Raw genomic sequence first — 15,040 nt, 5'->3', positions numbered from 1 at the left:
TTTAGTAGAGATGGAGTTTCACCATGTTGCCCAGTCTGGTCTCGATCTCTTGATCTCGAATGATCTGCCCACCCTAGCCTCCCAAAGTGCTAGGATTATAGGCGTGAGCCACTGCACCTGGCCCTCACTCATCTTTCTGTATTTCTTTCTCTTTTTTTTTAATTTTTTATTTTTAATTTTTTTTTCAGATAGAGTCTCACTCTGTCACCCAGGCTGAAGTGGTATAAACATGGCTCATTGCAACCTCGACTTCCCAGGCTAAAGTGATCCTCTCACCACAGCCCACCAAGTAGCTGGGACTATAGGCACATGCCACCACAACTGGCTATTTTGTTTGTTTGTTTGTTTTGTACTTTTAGTAGAGACGGGGTCTCACTATGTTACCCAGGCTGGTCTTGAACTCCTGGGCTCAAGCGATCTGCCCCCCTCAACCTCCCAAAGTTCTGGGATTACAGTCATGAGCCACCGTACCTGGGTTCTCACTCATATTTCTGACTTGACTCTTACAACTTGGCAAGATGTGTATAACCACCAAAGCTCAGAGAAGTGTAATTTGTCCCCAGCCACACAGCCTGTGAGACAGAAGAAAGAAGTAAAGAAGGAAACTGACATTTGTTTCATATGTGTTAGGACCTGATCTGGGAGCTTGAGATGAGTGCTCATATCACCCTCTTCATCACTGTATAAGGTAGGTATTGACAGCTGCCATTTTAAATTTGAGGAAACTGAGGGTGGGAACACTTGGTCCAAAGTCACAGAGCTGGATACAGCAGAGCTGAGACTGTCACTTGGGACCTGTCACCTCTCGACCTGGGTTCTCGCAATGGTCCCAGGTGGCTTTCAAGAATATTCCATGGGCTTTCAGATGTTCAAGGACGGGCCTTGTGGGGGTCCCTGAGTGAATGGGGTGAAGTGGGAATGAACTTGTTTGAACTCCTTCTGTTGACTGGCACCAGCAGCTGATCCCCTAGATCTGGCAACTCTGTGAACTGGAGACTATTGTTATTCCTATTTACAAATAAGAACAGCGAGGGTCCCAGAGAGAAAATGGCACACCTGAGACAGCCACAACTTTGTCCATCTGCCTCCTCAGGCCAAGGTCTCTCTCCTCCCCCACATTACATTAGGCTCAGCTTGATGTAGTCTGGAACATTTATTTAGTCGCTAATTATGTGATAGAAGTACATCAGTGAGCCGGGTGCGGTGGCTCACGCCTGTAATTCCAGCACTTTGGGAGGCTAAGGCGGGCGGATAGCCTGAGCTCAGGATTTCAACACCAGCCTGGGCAACACGGTGAAACCCTGTCTCTACTAAAAATACAAAAAATTAGCAGGGCATGGCAGCGAGTGCCTGTAGCCCCAGCTTCTCAGGAGGCTGAGGCAGGAGAATCACTTGAACCTGGGAGGTGGAGGTTGCAGTGAGCCGAGATTGTGCTACTGTACTCCAGCCTGGGCGACAGAGCAAGACTCTGGCTCAAAAAAACCAATCAACCAAACAAACACAGAAGTACATCAGTGAATAAACAAGGCCCTCATGATTATTTACTTAATGTGAATAATCACACAAATAAATAAACCCCTATCAGGGGGACTTAAATGGTCTGGGAAGACTTCCCTGCAGAAGTAATGCTTAGAGATGTGAAGAGGGAGGCTGTGGCTTGTGCCTGTAATCCCAGCACTCTGGGAGGCCATGTGGGCGGATCACTTGAACCCAGGAGTTTGAGAGCAGCCTAAGCAACATGGCAAAACTCTGTCTCCATTAAAAATACAAAAATTAGCCAGGTGTGGTGGTGCATGCCTGTAGTCCCAGCTACTTGGGAGGCTGAGGTGGGAGGATTACCTGAGCCCGGGGGGTCTGCAGTGAGCCGTGATCACACAACTGCATTCCAACCTGGGTGACAGAGTTAAATTGTCTCAAAAAAAGGAAGAAAAAAAAAAGAGCTCTGAAGAGGTGCTAGGAGCTGACTAGACAAGAAAGGAGGGAAGACCATGCTAAGCAGAGGGTTACATGTGTCAGCGTGCTGTGGCCTCAGGAAATAGAACACCTCCACAGGACCCAGAAAAGGTTGGGTCTCTTCTCCCACTTCCATCCTGCTCTAGTCTGTCCCTGCAGAGGAAGGGTATAAACTGCCTTCCAGCACACACACCAGATCTCTAGGTTAGGGAAGAGGGAAGGGCGTGTCCCCCAGAATGGGGATTCTAAACAGCGGAGGCCCTGCTTTGAGGTGCCTCTCCCCTACCCCAGAGGCAAAGAACCAAACAGTGTTAGGCTCTCACTGGATGTGCTTTGAGCTTTGAAGAGCAGACCCACAAGAGCTGGGGATTCAGCTGCTCTCAAATCTCCTAGCAGAGCAACCCTCAAGAGGACCTTGCCAGGGCAGTGCTAGGCAGAGTCTCTCTGCCTGCCTAGGTCTGGCCTCCTTGAGCTCATTATAAACACAGGGACAGGGGCTGGGAATAGAAATTTAGGCTAACGGGTAGTGTGAGCTCGGCTGCCAGACAGATGCTGGAGGTCCAGCTGCCAGGACCCTTCCTGCCCTATAGAGATTCAACTAACACTGCCCACCACCACTGCAAAACAAAAAAAGCAAAAACGAAAAACCTTCCACCAGGGATCTGACCAGCAATTAAATGCTGATGGATGGGATGAGGCTGTTCTTTCTCATTCCCAGCCTAGGAGAGATGACGAGCTTCTTGGAGATGGGAGTGAAGGGTGAACCTCAGGGTTAATGTGGTCCATGAGACAGTGGTGAAAAAAGGCCTTCTGGCCGGGCGCGGTGGCTCAAGCCTGTAATCCCAGCACTTTGGGAGGCCGAGGCGGGTGGATCACGAGGTCAGGAGATCGAGACTATCCTGGCTAACACGGTGAAACCCCGTCTCTACTAAAAATACAAAAAACTAGCTGGGCGTGGTGGTGGGCGCCTGTAGTCTCAGCTACTCAGGAGACTGAGGCGGGAGAATGGCATGAACCCGGGAGGCGGAGCTTGCAGTGAGCAGAGATCACGCCACTGCACTCCAGCCTGGGAGACACAGTGAGACTCCGTCTCAAAAAAAAAAAAAAAAAAAAAGGAAAAAAGGCCTTCTAGGGAGAGGGGCCAGTGACCCTTGTTTCGTGGACTCTAGCAGGGCAAGGGTTAAGAGGCAGGGCCAGGAGAAGTGCCCCACCCAGAGGAGGGACCAGTATGTTAAAAGGCAAGCAGCTCAAGGAAGAGGAAGGGACAGATCCTCCCTGCATCCAAAGGCCTCCTCAGTCTGCAGCTCCAGCTCTAGGTAAGTGCACCTTCTCTGGGTCTGTCTGCTTGTCTGCTTGTTGGTCTGACCAAAGGGAACCTTCTGCATCATTATGCCATCTCTGGCTTGTTTTAACACTGGCCCTGGGTCCCTATGAGATCTCAACAGACCCTAGCTCCACTCCCCTTCCCATAACCCACCTGGGCTGTGCCTGACCACAGAATCAAGGAGATGCTGGCCAGGGAGGGAGCCGTAGAGCAGGGAGCAGGGAGCTGTGTGTGTCCAGCCCTGACCTGTTCTGTTCTGCCCCCAGCCCCCCACAGTACTTTTCAAGCCATGCATCCTGTACCCTCAGTGGGGCCCTGGCTGGGATATCATCATATACTGTAAGTTTGTGATGAGACACTACAGTATAGATGATGTACTAGTCCGGGCACCCCCAGCTCTGGAGCCTGACAAGGAGGACAGGAGAGATGCTGCAAGCCCAAGAAGCTCTCCGCTCAGCCTGTCACAGCCTACTGACTGCCAGGGCACTTGGGAATGGCAAGGAAACCGTTACCATTACTGAGTTTAGTAATGGTAAGGGTTCTCTTGCTATATCCAGAAAACGTGCCAGGAAGAGAACTCAGGACCCTGGAGCTGACTACTGGAAGGGAGACTCCAGCTCAAACAAGGCGGGGTGAGGGCATGGGATGGCGGGTAGGGGAGGGGATACATGTTCTCTTTCCTGTTGTAAAGAAATAAAGATGAGGCCAGGCACAGTGGCTTAAGCCTGTAATCCCACCACTTTCAGAGGCCAAGGCAGGAGGATTTCTTGAGCCCAGGAGTTTGAGACCAGCCTAGACAACATAGTGAGACTCAGTCCCTAATATTAAAAAATAAAAATAAATAAATAAAAGGAATAAAGATGAGAACCAGAATGCCTGTCTTTTATTAGTATCCAAGACTGGGGAGAGGGATGGGGTGGGAGAGATCAAGAATTGGGGAGCAGATGGAAGGCGCTACCTCATTCAGGAGACACGAGTTCTTATCCAAGTTCAAGGTGAAGGAAGTGAGGGCGGGAAGAGAAAATCTCCCTACCAGCAACAGCAACTCAGGGAGAAACTCTGGGCCCATAGCTAGCTGGAGGTAGGGTGATATTGCTCCCACCAATGAGCCATCTTCTTAGCTACACCTTTGTAGCTGTGGTCCCAGGCAGAGGAACCACCTGGAAACTGAGCTAAGGCCAGTTCCTTCTTCCAACAGGAGACACAGCTGGGCAGGGACTGTGCAGACTCAGCAGGGCCAGGCCAGCTAGCAGCCAGTCAGTGTTCATGTCTCTCACCAGTCCCTGGAGGGTCCCCAGCCAAGGACAGATCTGGTCAGTTCCTGCCAGCAGCTTGAGCTGGAATGTCCTGGGAGGATCAGTAGAGGGTGGTCACTTGAGGAGCTTCACAGACAGGTGGATGTCAACATCACAGAGGAAGATGTTCATGAGGTCGCGGCCTGCCTCCTGTGCTATCTGGGAGATCACATGGCCCTTCGGACCAATCAGCAGTTTCTGAGGGTATATGAAAGAGAAGGAAGACAGGAATGATGGCACATGCCTGTAGTCCCAGCTATTCGGGGGGCTGAGGTGAGAGGATCCTTTGAGAACAGGAGTTTGAGTTCAGCCTGGGTAAAAGTGCAACCCTTCTTTAAAAAAAAGAGAGGGTGGCCGGGTGCGGTGGCACATGCCTGTAATCCCAGCACTTTGGGAGGTTGAGGTGGGCAGATCACCTGAGGTCAGGAGTTCAAAACCAGCCTGGTCAACATGGTGAAACCCTGTCTCTACAAAAAATTAGCTGGGCATGGTGGTGGGCACCTGTAATCTTAGCTACTTGGGAGGCTGAGGCAGGAGAATCACTTGAACACGAGAGGCAGAAGTTGCAGTGAGCTGAGATTGCGCCTCTGCACCCCAGCCTGAGTGACAGAGCAAGACCCTGGCTCAAAAGAGATTAAAAAATTAAAAAAGGAGAGGGTTAGGTGCAGTGGCTCACACCCATTAATCCCAGCACTTTCGGAGGCCAAGATGGGTGGACTGCTTGAGCCCAGGAGTTTGAGACCAGCCTGGGCAACATAGTGAAACCCTTTCTCTACAAAACTTTTTTTTAAATTAGCGGATGGTCAGGCGGCACTTTGGGAGGCTGAGGCAGGCGGACAATTTGAGTTCAAGAGTTCGAAACCAGCCTGGCCAACATGGTGAAACTTCGTCTCTACTAAAAATACAAAAATTAGGCTGGGCGCGGTGGCTCAAGCCTGTAATCCCAGCACTTTGGGAGGCCGAGACGGGCGGATCACGAGGTCAGGAGATCGAGACCATCCTGGCTAACACGGTGAAACCCCGTCTCTACTAAAAATACAAGAAAATTAGCCGGGTGAGGTGGCGGGCGCCTGTAGTCCCAGTTACTCGGGAGGCTGAGGCAGGAGAATGGCGTGAACCCGGGGGGGCGGAGCTTGCAGTGAGCCGAGATCACGCCACTGCACTCCAGCCTGGGGCACAGAGCAAGACTCTGTCTCAAAAAAAAAAAAAAAAAAAAACCAAAAAATTAGCTGGGCGTGGTGGTGGGCACCTGTAATCCCAGCTTCTTGGGAGGCTGAGGCAGGAGAATCACTTGAGCCCAGGAGGCGGAGGTTGCAGTGAGCAGAGATCGTGCCACTGCACTCCAGCCTGGGTGACAGAGTCAGATTTTGTCTCAAAAAAAATAAAAAATAAAAAAATTAGCTGATCCCAGCTCCTCAGGGGGCTGAGGCGGGAGGATTGCTTGAGCGTGGGAAGTCAAGGCTGCAGTGAGCTGTGATCCCACCACTGTACTCCAGCCTCAGTGACAGAGCACTGTCAGTGACAGTGACTCTGTCTCAGTGACAGAGACTGTCTCAAAAAAAAGAAAAGAAAAAGAAAAAAGAGAGAAGGACATGGTCCTGCTCTCAGGGCTCCAAGCTAGGGGAAGAACTCCTGTCAAACATAGTCTTGATCTCTCCTCTGAGCCTAATCTCACTTACCATATAAGATTCTTTGGGCACCAGAAGCTTCTGTTGGATAACCAGCTCCCCACCCGGTCCTTCCTCCCATACTGCCGTCTTCTGTACAGGGAGACAAAAGATTAGTCAGTCATACTCCTGGGTAAAGGTGTGTGTCTGGTAGAGAGCCCCCAGAACCCTTCACTCTGTACCTGCTGTACATTGTAAGGCACCTCCTGAGGCAGGTGCTCTAGGAGTTTCTCTCGGATAACGTTGGCGCAGATCTCTTCTGGTGTCTGGCTAGTGAGGACTGCACTGTGGTACTCCCAGGGCCCTGGCTGGGCCTGTGTCAGGAGGTATTGCTGTGGGAACAGAGGGAATAGACGGGCATCTTAATCCCAACCAGGACTTTTCTCCTCATTTTTGCTTCCAGGAGGAAATCAGAGGGCTGTCTTCATATGGTAGAAACCAAGGGCCAGGCTATGGCCAAGACTAACTGACCTTTAGTGTTTTCACATCCTCCTGGCTTAGGGCTGACAACATGAAGATCTCCTTGAAGTGGGGCCAGCCAATCCTCTGAGGGTTTCCCACAGATAGTGTGTTTGGGTCCTTAACTGCTGGGCTGGGGCAACGGGTACCAGGCTGTGAGTGGAAGGCCTGCCTCATCTCGAGCTTTTTGCCGTTGACCACACCTTCAGTGAGGGCTGCCGTGAGCTCCAGGAGAACTGACTTCCGCTTCAGACAATCTATCTGGACATGGGGGATGGGCAAAGGGTGTGTGGTCAGAGATAGGGGACTTGGAGGGAAGTAGACCCCTTCCTCGGATGGGTAGTGCTCACCTTGTTCATGACCAGGACACTAGGGATCTGGGAGAACTTGGTCAAGCACCTGAGCAACTGAGGGCTGAGCTGGTTCCGTGTCCACTTGTCCGAGACATCCACAAGAACCACAACTGGAAGATGGCAAGGCAAGAAGAAGGAAAAGGAAATGGTCACTCTTCCTCCTGCCCTGACAAAAACTTACATGGTATGGGCTTGGCTTTCGCCCCACAAACTACCAAGGAATGAAAGGCCATGACCCCTGTAAACTGGGCTTAAAGTTCCCATCCTGAACCTAACCAAGATCAGCAGATTCCATGCTCTTCCATGGATCTTCCAGCAAAGAGAGCTCCAGGTGATGCCTGAGGGACAGACATACATCAGTCAGGAAGGGTCTTATGACTCAGGCATTTCTGATGAGGGATGTTGTATGGTAAAGGGGTTTTCCAGCCCCTATAATGGAATCTCCCCACCCTGTTTCAGTACCTCCCCCCATATCCACCCCAATTCCACCACCATTACCTCTTCTGTTTACCAGGACTGATAATGCCAGGTGTGTCAAGTAGAATCTAAAATCAGGAAAGTGAGATACCCAGACCCCAGAAGAAAAGATTATGACTGGGAAGTGAGAGAGAGGCTACCTGCGATGTCAGGAGCCTGCCCTCCCTCCTCAGTCAAGCTATTATTGACTTTAGGTTTATATTTTGTTGTTTTTTTGTTTTTGTTTTTTTTTTTGAGACAGAGTCTCGCTCTGCCACCCAGGGTGGAGTACAGTGGCCGGATCTCAGCTCACTGCAAGCTCCGCCTCCTGGGTTCATGCCATTCTCCTGCCTCAGCCTCCCGAGTAGCTGGGACTACAGGCGCCCGCCACCTCGCTCGGCTAGTTTTTTGTATTTTTTAGTAGAGACAAGGTTTCACCGTGTCAGCCAGGATGGTCTCGATCTCCTGACCTCGTGATCCGCCCGTCTCGGCCTCCCAAAGTGCTGGGATTACAGGCTTGAGCCACCGCGCCCGGCCTGTTTTTTTTTTTTTGAGACTGAGTCTCACTCTGTCGCCCAGGCTGGAGTGCAGTGGTACCATCTTGGCTCACTGCAACCTCTGCCTCCTGGGTTCAAGCAATTCTCCTGCCTCAACCTCCTGAGTAGCTGGGATTACAGGTGTGCACCACCGCACCCGGCTAATTTTTGTATTTTTTTAGTAGAGACAGGGTTTCACCATGTTGACCAGGCTGGTCTCGAACTCCTGATCTCAAGTGATCCACCCACTTTGGTCTCCCGCAGTGCTGGGATATGTGCACTGCACCCAGGCTGACCTTAGGTTTTTACCATTCTGCTTTGATGGCATCTTGGAGAAAGACGATGACTGTGAATATAAGGAAGATTAGGAAACAGTAAACAGAATGAAATCAGCTGGGCATGGTGGCTCATGCTCATAATCCCAGCACTTTGGGAGGCCGAGGCGGGTGGATCACCTGAGGTCAGGAGTTTTGAGACCAGACTGGCCAACATGGTGAAACCCCATCTCTACCAAAAATACAAAATTAGCCGGGCGTGGTGGCACATGCCTGTAGTCCCAGCTACTCGGGAGGCTGAGGCAGGAGAACTACTTAAACCCGGGAGGCAGAGGTTGTGGTGAGCTGAGATTGTGCCACTGAACTCCAGCCTGGGCAACAAGAGTGAAACTCCATCTCAAAAAAAAAAAAAAGAGAATGAAATCTTTCTGACTAGATGCCAGGGGAGGGCAAGGTAGAGACAGAACTGTACCATGCCTAAAGGAAGAGGAAACCCCCTTTCCTGGCCGGGCATGGTGGCTCACGACTGTAATCCCAGCACTTTGGGAGGCCGAGGCAGGCTGATCACGAGGTCAGGACATCAAGACCATCCTGGCTAACATGGTGAGACACCGTTTCTACTAAAAATACAAAAAATTAGCCAGGTATGGTGGCGGGCACCTGTAGTCCCAGCTACTTGGGAGGCTGAGGCAGGAGAATGGCGTGAACCCAGGAGGTGGAGCTTGCAGTGAGCCAACATAGAGTCACTGAACTCCAGTCTGGGTGATAGAGTGAGACTCCATCTCCAAAAAAAAAAGAAAAAAAGAAACCCCCTTTCCTCAGATAAATGAATGTAACCATCATCTTCTTCAAGGCTGATGGTAAGGGAGACCCTCTTAGCTTCACCCCCTGTCCTGTTTCAAGGACTCCCTTTGTAGGTACCCACCACCTGGGTCTCCTTCTCTGTGATGACCCCCAGAGCTTGGCAGCGAGTGGTATGCACCTTCTTGGAAACAGGGAACACCTGCCATGAACAAAGGAGTCTCAGTGAGGTACCAGATCCCTTCAAGACCATCCCTGAAGGCATGGCAAGAAGTAAAAGATGTAAAGGGTAGGATGGTCAAGGGTGTAGCATACCTTTCGGCCCAGTAGCTGGTTGGAGAGTGTTGACTTCCCTGCATTCGGGGCTCCCAGGAGGACTACTCGTAGGACCCGGGGATTCTCAGGCATATCAGGGTGATGGACCAAGAGGAGATCCTGCTCATCTATGTGCAAGTGGGAAGAGGCGTGAGACACAGTGGAATCTGGATTTCCTGTCAGGTGCTTGTTCCTGCCCGCCCACAAAGGGAGCAGGGATACAAAATTACTGCACCAGGTTGAAGGCACCTAGACCTGACTTTGAGACTTTGTTTGGCCCTTAATTTACATTAATTTATAAAGTAACTCTCTGAGCCCTTTAGTTTTCTCATATGTAAAATCGAGTTGATATTAATGGTACCTACTTACCAGCTTATAATTTTTTTTGATGACTAGCAATTGTGTAAAACAACTCAGCACAATGCCTGGCACTTAATAGTCAATTACTGCATGTAATTCTAATGTGTAGCTGTGCCTGAGAAGTGTATGTACATTTAAGCAAGCTGGACTACACAAAGCCAGATAATTCCTCAGCCGTCATTCTCTCACCCTACTAAGGGCGCTATGAAGGCTCTGCAAGCTTTCCCAGTCTTTTTTTTTTTGTTTTTTCTGAAGGAGGGACGGGAGGCAGGGCTAGGGGTCAAGAAGGGAGAGGGCCCAGTCTTTTTATATTGTCTCCTTATGATGCCATTTTGCAATGACCAGTTTGTGTCCAGTCTCCAATACCGGACTATGAAGAATAAAGTGTGCTATTTTCCAGGTGCAACTGTGTCTTGACAAGTAGATGAAGCCCAACATGCATTTATTGGATCAAATTTGCTTCCCATGTCAGGGTGCAGAGCCATAGTTCTGCTTTGTCTGTGGCCCTTCAATCTCATGCTCTTTAGTGAGCGCCTCTGGTTGTGACCAGATCGTTTCCTTCTCCGACTCAAACTGTTATTTCTCTCCTGTGAGATTTTTCATTGCTCGTCCCTGTCAGGGCCTCAACATCGTTTTCTATAAAATAGAATCGAAGACAATATCCCCAGAAACCTTTCAGTGCTAAAAACGTGACAGTTCCGGGCAAACCTATCAGGGCTCTTTACCTCTGTGCATGGACATCGCGGGGACGCAAGAAGTCACCGAACTGTCGCGCTGAGAGAATCCGAGGAAGTGGTCCAGGGCAGAGCCCTGGCCATAATTCCGAGAAGCCGAAGCTAAGCGGGGACCAGAGAAAGCGGACCCCGCAACGCAGGACACGCACCTCCGTTGGAAGCTTAAGGGTGAGGAAAAAGGGATCACCCGCTCCCTCGCGACATGAGGGCCCACCTGCCAGACCCTTAACACCTCTTGAACAAGCCCAGCCCCGCGCCAACTGGGGGCAGCCATTACAGCCGCAAGGCACTCCGGGAACCGACCAAGAGCGTTCCTACGATTGAACGGAGCGGCTGACGAACCAGCGAGTAGGAGAGAGGTAGGTCGGCCCAAATGGAAAGCCGAGACACAGGGGATGTGGGCGGGAGGAGGAACCGCTCTGGAGACTGGTCGAGGCAAAGGAAGGGGGGAAATGTGTATTTAGAGTCTGTGCAAGCATGGTGGTAGTTTTGGACTCCCTTACACAACGTATTTTTTTCTTCTGCCAAAGTTTTGTAAAAGGCCCTTCTGGCCACGTCACCTAAACTACATTTCCCATGAGGCCAAATAGCAGAAATCGTCCTTCCATCGAGGGAGGAATGGTTGTGGGACTGGTAGGGGGCGCTGTTCCGCCTGTCCCCATAAGGGTTTTGTTGTTGTTTGTTCCTAGTCCTTTTCATCCTTTGGCCTGCAGGATCCTCTCCCAGCCTTACTTTGCCTTGCCCTAGAGGTCAGCGGTGGCCCCGGGCTGTCTGCACCTTTGCTTTATACTAGGCTCCTGCAAGGAGTGGTCCTTGGGTCGGTGTTTGGGATGAAGAGCAGGTGTGGATTTCCCTCCTGTAAGCTTCGGCTACTGTCTCCTATCTGAGGTCATTCCTTTATGGAGAAAAAACAGAGGGTTTGCAAAGGAGGAAGAAGCAGCTTAGCCACCTAAGCTCTCCTAGACCACTCTAGCAGCCAGAGAAACTCCATTTACCTTGGTCTGTTTGAGGCCTTGAGCCCTCTTCATCCTTTGTAGCCTCTAAATCAAACACTTGAAACAGAGATACACCTTGGTAGAGGGGAGTTTAGGAAAGAAGGTTCTTAGAGTCAGTGCTCATTCTGTTGCCCAGGCTGGAGTGCAGTGGCATGATCATAGCTCACTGGAACCTGAAACTCTTGGGTTCAAGCGATCTTCCAGTTTCAGCCCTCTTGAGTGGCCAGGACTACAGGCATGTGCTAACATGCCTGACTATGGAGGAAGATGTATAAAGCATCTACTAGCAAGCTCTGTCCCGTGCTGGGGATACATCAGTGAACAAAACAGACAGAAATCTCTATCACGGGACTTCGGGGACCTCATCTCTAAAATAACAAAAATATGACACAATACAGTATAACAACTATTTATATAGCACTTACATTGTATTAGATATTATAAGTAATCTAGAGATGACTTAAAGTCATCTCTTACTACAAGAGAATCAGCAGATTTTGGTATCCATAGGATGGGAGGGTGGAAATTATAGTATCTAAATTCCCTGGGAAGACACAACTGTATATTCTGGCTATCCTCAATTTCTCTCCTCCCATTCTCTCTTTTATTTTATTTTATTTTTTTTGAGACAGGGTCTTGCTCTGTCACCCAGACTGGAGTGCAGTGGTGCAATCATGGCTCAAGCATTCCTCCCACCTCAACCCCACTAGTAGCTGTGACTACAGACCTGCTGCCACCATGCCTAGTAATTCCTTTTTTTTTTTTTTTGAGATGGAGTTTCGCTCTTGTTGCCCGTGTTGCAGTGCAATGGCACGATCTTGGCTCACTGCAACCTCCACCTCCTGGGTTCAAGTGATTTTCCTGCCTCAGCCTCCCGAGTAGCTGGGATCACAGGCATGCACCACCACGCCTGGCTAATTTTGTATTTTCAGTAGAGACAGGGTTTCTCCATGTTGGTTAGGTTGGTCTCGAACTCCCAACCTCAGGTGATCCACCCACCTTGGCCTCCCAAAGTGCTGGGATTCTAAAGAAACTCATGTGGCCGGCCGGGCGCGGTGGCTCAAGCCTGTAATCCCAGCACTTTGAGAGGCCGAGACGGGCGGATCACGAGGTCAGGAGATCGAGACCATCCTGGTTAACACGGTGAAACCCCGTCTCTACTAAAAAATACAAAAAATTAGCCGGGCGCGGTGGTGGGCGCCTGTAGTCCCAGCTACTCGGGAGGCTGAGGCAGGAGAATGGCCTGAACCCAGGAGGCGGAGCTTGCAGTGAGCTGAGATCCGGCCACTACACTCCAGCCCGGGCGACAGAGCGAGACTCTGTCTCAAAAAAAAAAAAAAAAAAAAACAAAGAAACTCATGTGGCCAAGAGTGAGGAGACCCCAATGCCTGAGCAAGTACCCAGAGTGGAAGGAAAAACAATTCAGATATTCAAACCACAGTCCCTGCCCACTGGCCCCTCATGCTGTCAAGAGTGAGGCAAAGGGCTTCACAGCTTTATGGGGCAGAGAAGAGAGTGATGACAATAACTTGAATAATGGGAGGAGGGGGAATTTTTTTTTTTTTTTTGCGACAGAGTTTCACTCTTGTTGGCCAGGTTGGAGTGCAATGGCACGACCTCGGCTCACTGCAACCTCTGCCTCCCGGGTTCTAGGTGATTCTCCTGCCTTAGCCTCCTGAGTAGCTGGGATTACAGGCATGTGCCACCATGCCTGGCTAATTTTTTGGATTTTTAATAGAGACGGGGTTTCTCCATGTTGGTCAGGCTGGTCTCGAACTCCCAATCTCAGGTGATCCACCCTCCTCAGCCTCCCAAAGTGCTGGGATTACAGGTGTGAGCCACTGCACCTGGTGAGGAGGGGAATTTTTATATTTCAACTTTTTGTTTTCTCTTCCCTTATAGGGGAAGAGGAGAGAGTGGTAGCTTGAAGTTAAGGAGAAAACAGTGATTTTTTTTCTTCTTCTTTAATGTAGAAAACATCTAGGAATGGCAGGCTGTCATGAAAAAAATGCCAAATTTGGCCAATTCCTAAAGGGAGGTGGGCGCTTCTGTGGGTTGGTTATGAGAGGTACCAGCCTTGGGTGTTGCAGCCTCTTGGAAGAAAACACTCCAGATACAAATATTTGGGGGTGAGAGAGTAGAAGGGGGGCCAGAATGGGGAACCCTTAAGTGGTACCAAAATTAGCTGCCGCCTGCTCCCGGCTGGTGAGTTCCTGGGGTGTAGAGAGTAGCAGAGAAGGAATTGGGGTCAAAGAGAAAATAGAGATGCTGATTAAAAAAAAAAACAAAAAACTCTACTCAAGGCTCCATGGCCCTGGGTCTGAAGAGTAGAAAACTGCTAAGTGTCAATTACAGTGCTTTCTTGAGTCATCCCCCACTGAACCTGAGCTCAGTTCTGGTGGAGAATCAATGCTGCCTGGACTGGGGGTATGGGCTGGTGGCCCAGTCTAGACTCTTGGCTCCCAGGGGAGAGGGGAAGGGGGTGTCCCCTGCTGGAGACTATATATATGACAACAGCATATATTCCTGTATTTGAACCACTGTGGGTTTTCTGAGCCATTTCCCTACTTAAATTTCTTTTTTTTTCTTTCTTTGAGGCAGAGTCTTGCTCTGTCACCGAGGCTAGAGTGCAGTGGCCCAATCTCGGCTCACTGCAACCTCCGCCTCCCTGGCGGTTCTTCTACCAGGGAGATTCAAGCGATTCTCTTGCCTCAGCCTCCCAAGTAACTGGGATTACAGGCACCCACCACCACACCAGCTAATTTTTTAAATTTTTAGTAGAGACGAAGTTTCACCATCTTGGCCAGGCTGGTCTTGAACTCTTGACCTCGTGATCCACCTTCCTTGGTGTCCCAAAGTGCTAGAATTACAGGCGTGAGCCACCGTGCCTGGGCCCCTACTTGAATTTCTTACCAAGGGCAGAATAGTGGATTTTTCCCCTGCCAATCATTAATTCATTATATACAATATGGTTATCCATAGAAACACCCCTACTCCAAACTCAGACTATGTGGATGGATAAGGCTTACTCCAGGCAGGGAGCACACAACCCGGAACCAACTCAATCAGCATATAACATTCTCTTGCCCATGATGATTGTTTTAGGGATGGGCATATAACCCAAGGAGATAAAAGGTACAAGGAGAATTTTGCTTCTTTCCCACTGGAGCTGGATGTAAGAAGACATAATATCTGGAGCTGCTGCAGTCATGTCGATACCAGAAGGGGAGAGCCAACCCAGAGAAAGATGTCATTTATTCACTCACTCAACAAAAATCTATTGAGTACTTGCTATGTGCCAGACACTGTTCTAGGGCTTAAGTCACCCACTTCAGCCTTCCAAAGTGCTGGGATTTCAGACATGAGCCAACATGCGCAGACCCCATCTGCTTCTCTCTCCTCCATCTTCACTACACTATTTTGTTTTTCTTTAATTAATTAATTTATTTATTTTTGAGATGGAGTCTTGCTCTGTCGCCCAGGCTGAAGTGCAGTGGCACAATCTCTGCTCACTGCA

The 15,040-nt window shown here is 49.9% G+C and overlaps 1 protein-coding gene and 1 long non-coding RNA gene across 3 annotated transcripts; one reads left to right on the top strand and one right to left on the bottom strand.

Moving 5' to 3' along the window:
- The first annotated feature begins 3,821 nt into the window (after positions 1–3,821).
- LOC135967835 (uncharacterized) lies at positions 3,822–4,144 on the top strand. The gene is made up of 2 exons (XR_012425441.1): positions 3,822–3,909; positions 4,024–4,144. It is a non-coding gene; the product is annotated as an uncharacterized lncRNA (long non-coding RNA).
- On the bottom strand, positions 4,139–10,821 carry ERAL1 (Era like 12S mitochondrial rRNA chaperone 1). 2 transcript variants are annotated; one of them, XR_012425439.1, is made up of 10 exons: positions 10,520–10,821; positions 9,435–9,562; positions 9,244–9,321; positions 7,550–7,596; positions 7,328–7,389; positions 7,049–7,161; positions 6,711–6,955; positions 6,422–6,571; positions 6,252–6,332; positions 4,139–4,770 (listed from the first exon to the last, which is right to left on the bottom strand). XR_012425439.1 is itself a non-coding variant. In XM_005583265.4 (10 exons), exons 1-10 carry the CDS (start codon positions 10,800–10,802, stop codon positions 4,648–4,650), a joined length of 1,314 nt encoding a protein of 437 aa, XP_005583322.3. In that variant the 5' UTR covers positions 10,803–10,821; the 3' UTR covers positions 4,139–4,647. The 2 variants fall into 2 exon arrangements, 1 of the variants encoding a protein (XP_005583322.3); XM_005583265.4 differs by having other exon boundaries at positions 6,711–6,959.
- Positions 10,822–15,040: the final 4,219 nt, after the last annotated feature.

Source organism: Macaca fascicularis, chromosome 16 (assembly GCF_037993035.2).
Source record: "Macaca fascicularis isolate 582-1 chromosome 16, T2T-MFA8v1.1".
In the NCBI taxonomy this organism is placed as follows: domain Eukaryota; kingdom Metazoa; phylum Chordata; class Mammalia; order Primates; family Cercopithecidae; genus Macaca; species Macaca fascicularis.
This window is presented reverse-complemented; position numbering and strand designations above follow the sequence as displayed.

Coding starts and splice junctions, on each gene's coding strand:
- ERAL1 (XM_005583265.4), bottom strand. CDS start 10,802: ATGGCTGCCCCCAGTTGGCGCGGGGCTGGGCTTGTTCAAGAGGTGTTA. Junction 7,597..9,243: donor CAGAGAAGGAGACCCAGGTG/GTGGGTACCTAC, acceptor TCCTGATTTTAG/ATTCTACTTGACACACCTGG. Junction 6,960..7,048: donor GTGTCCTGGTCATGAACAAG/GTGAGCACTACC, acceptor CCCCATGTCCAG/ATAGATTGTCTGAAGCGGAA.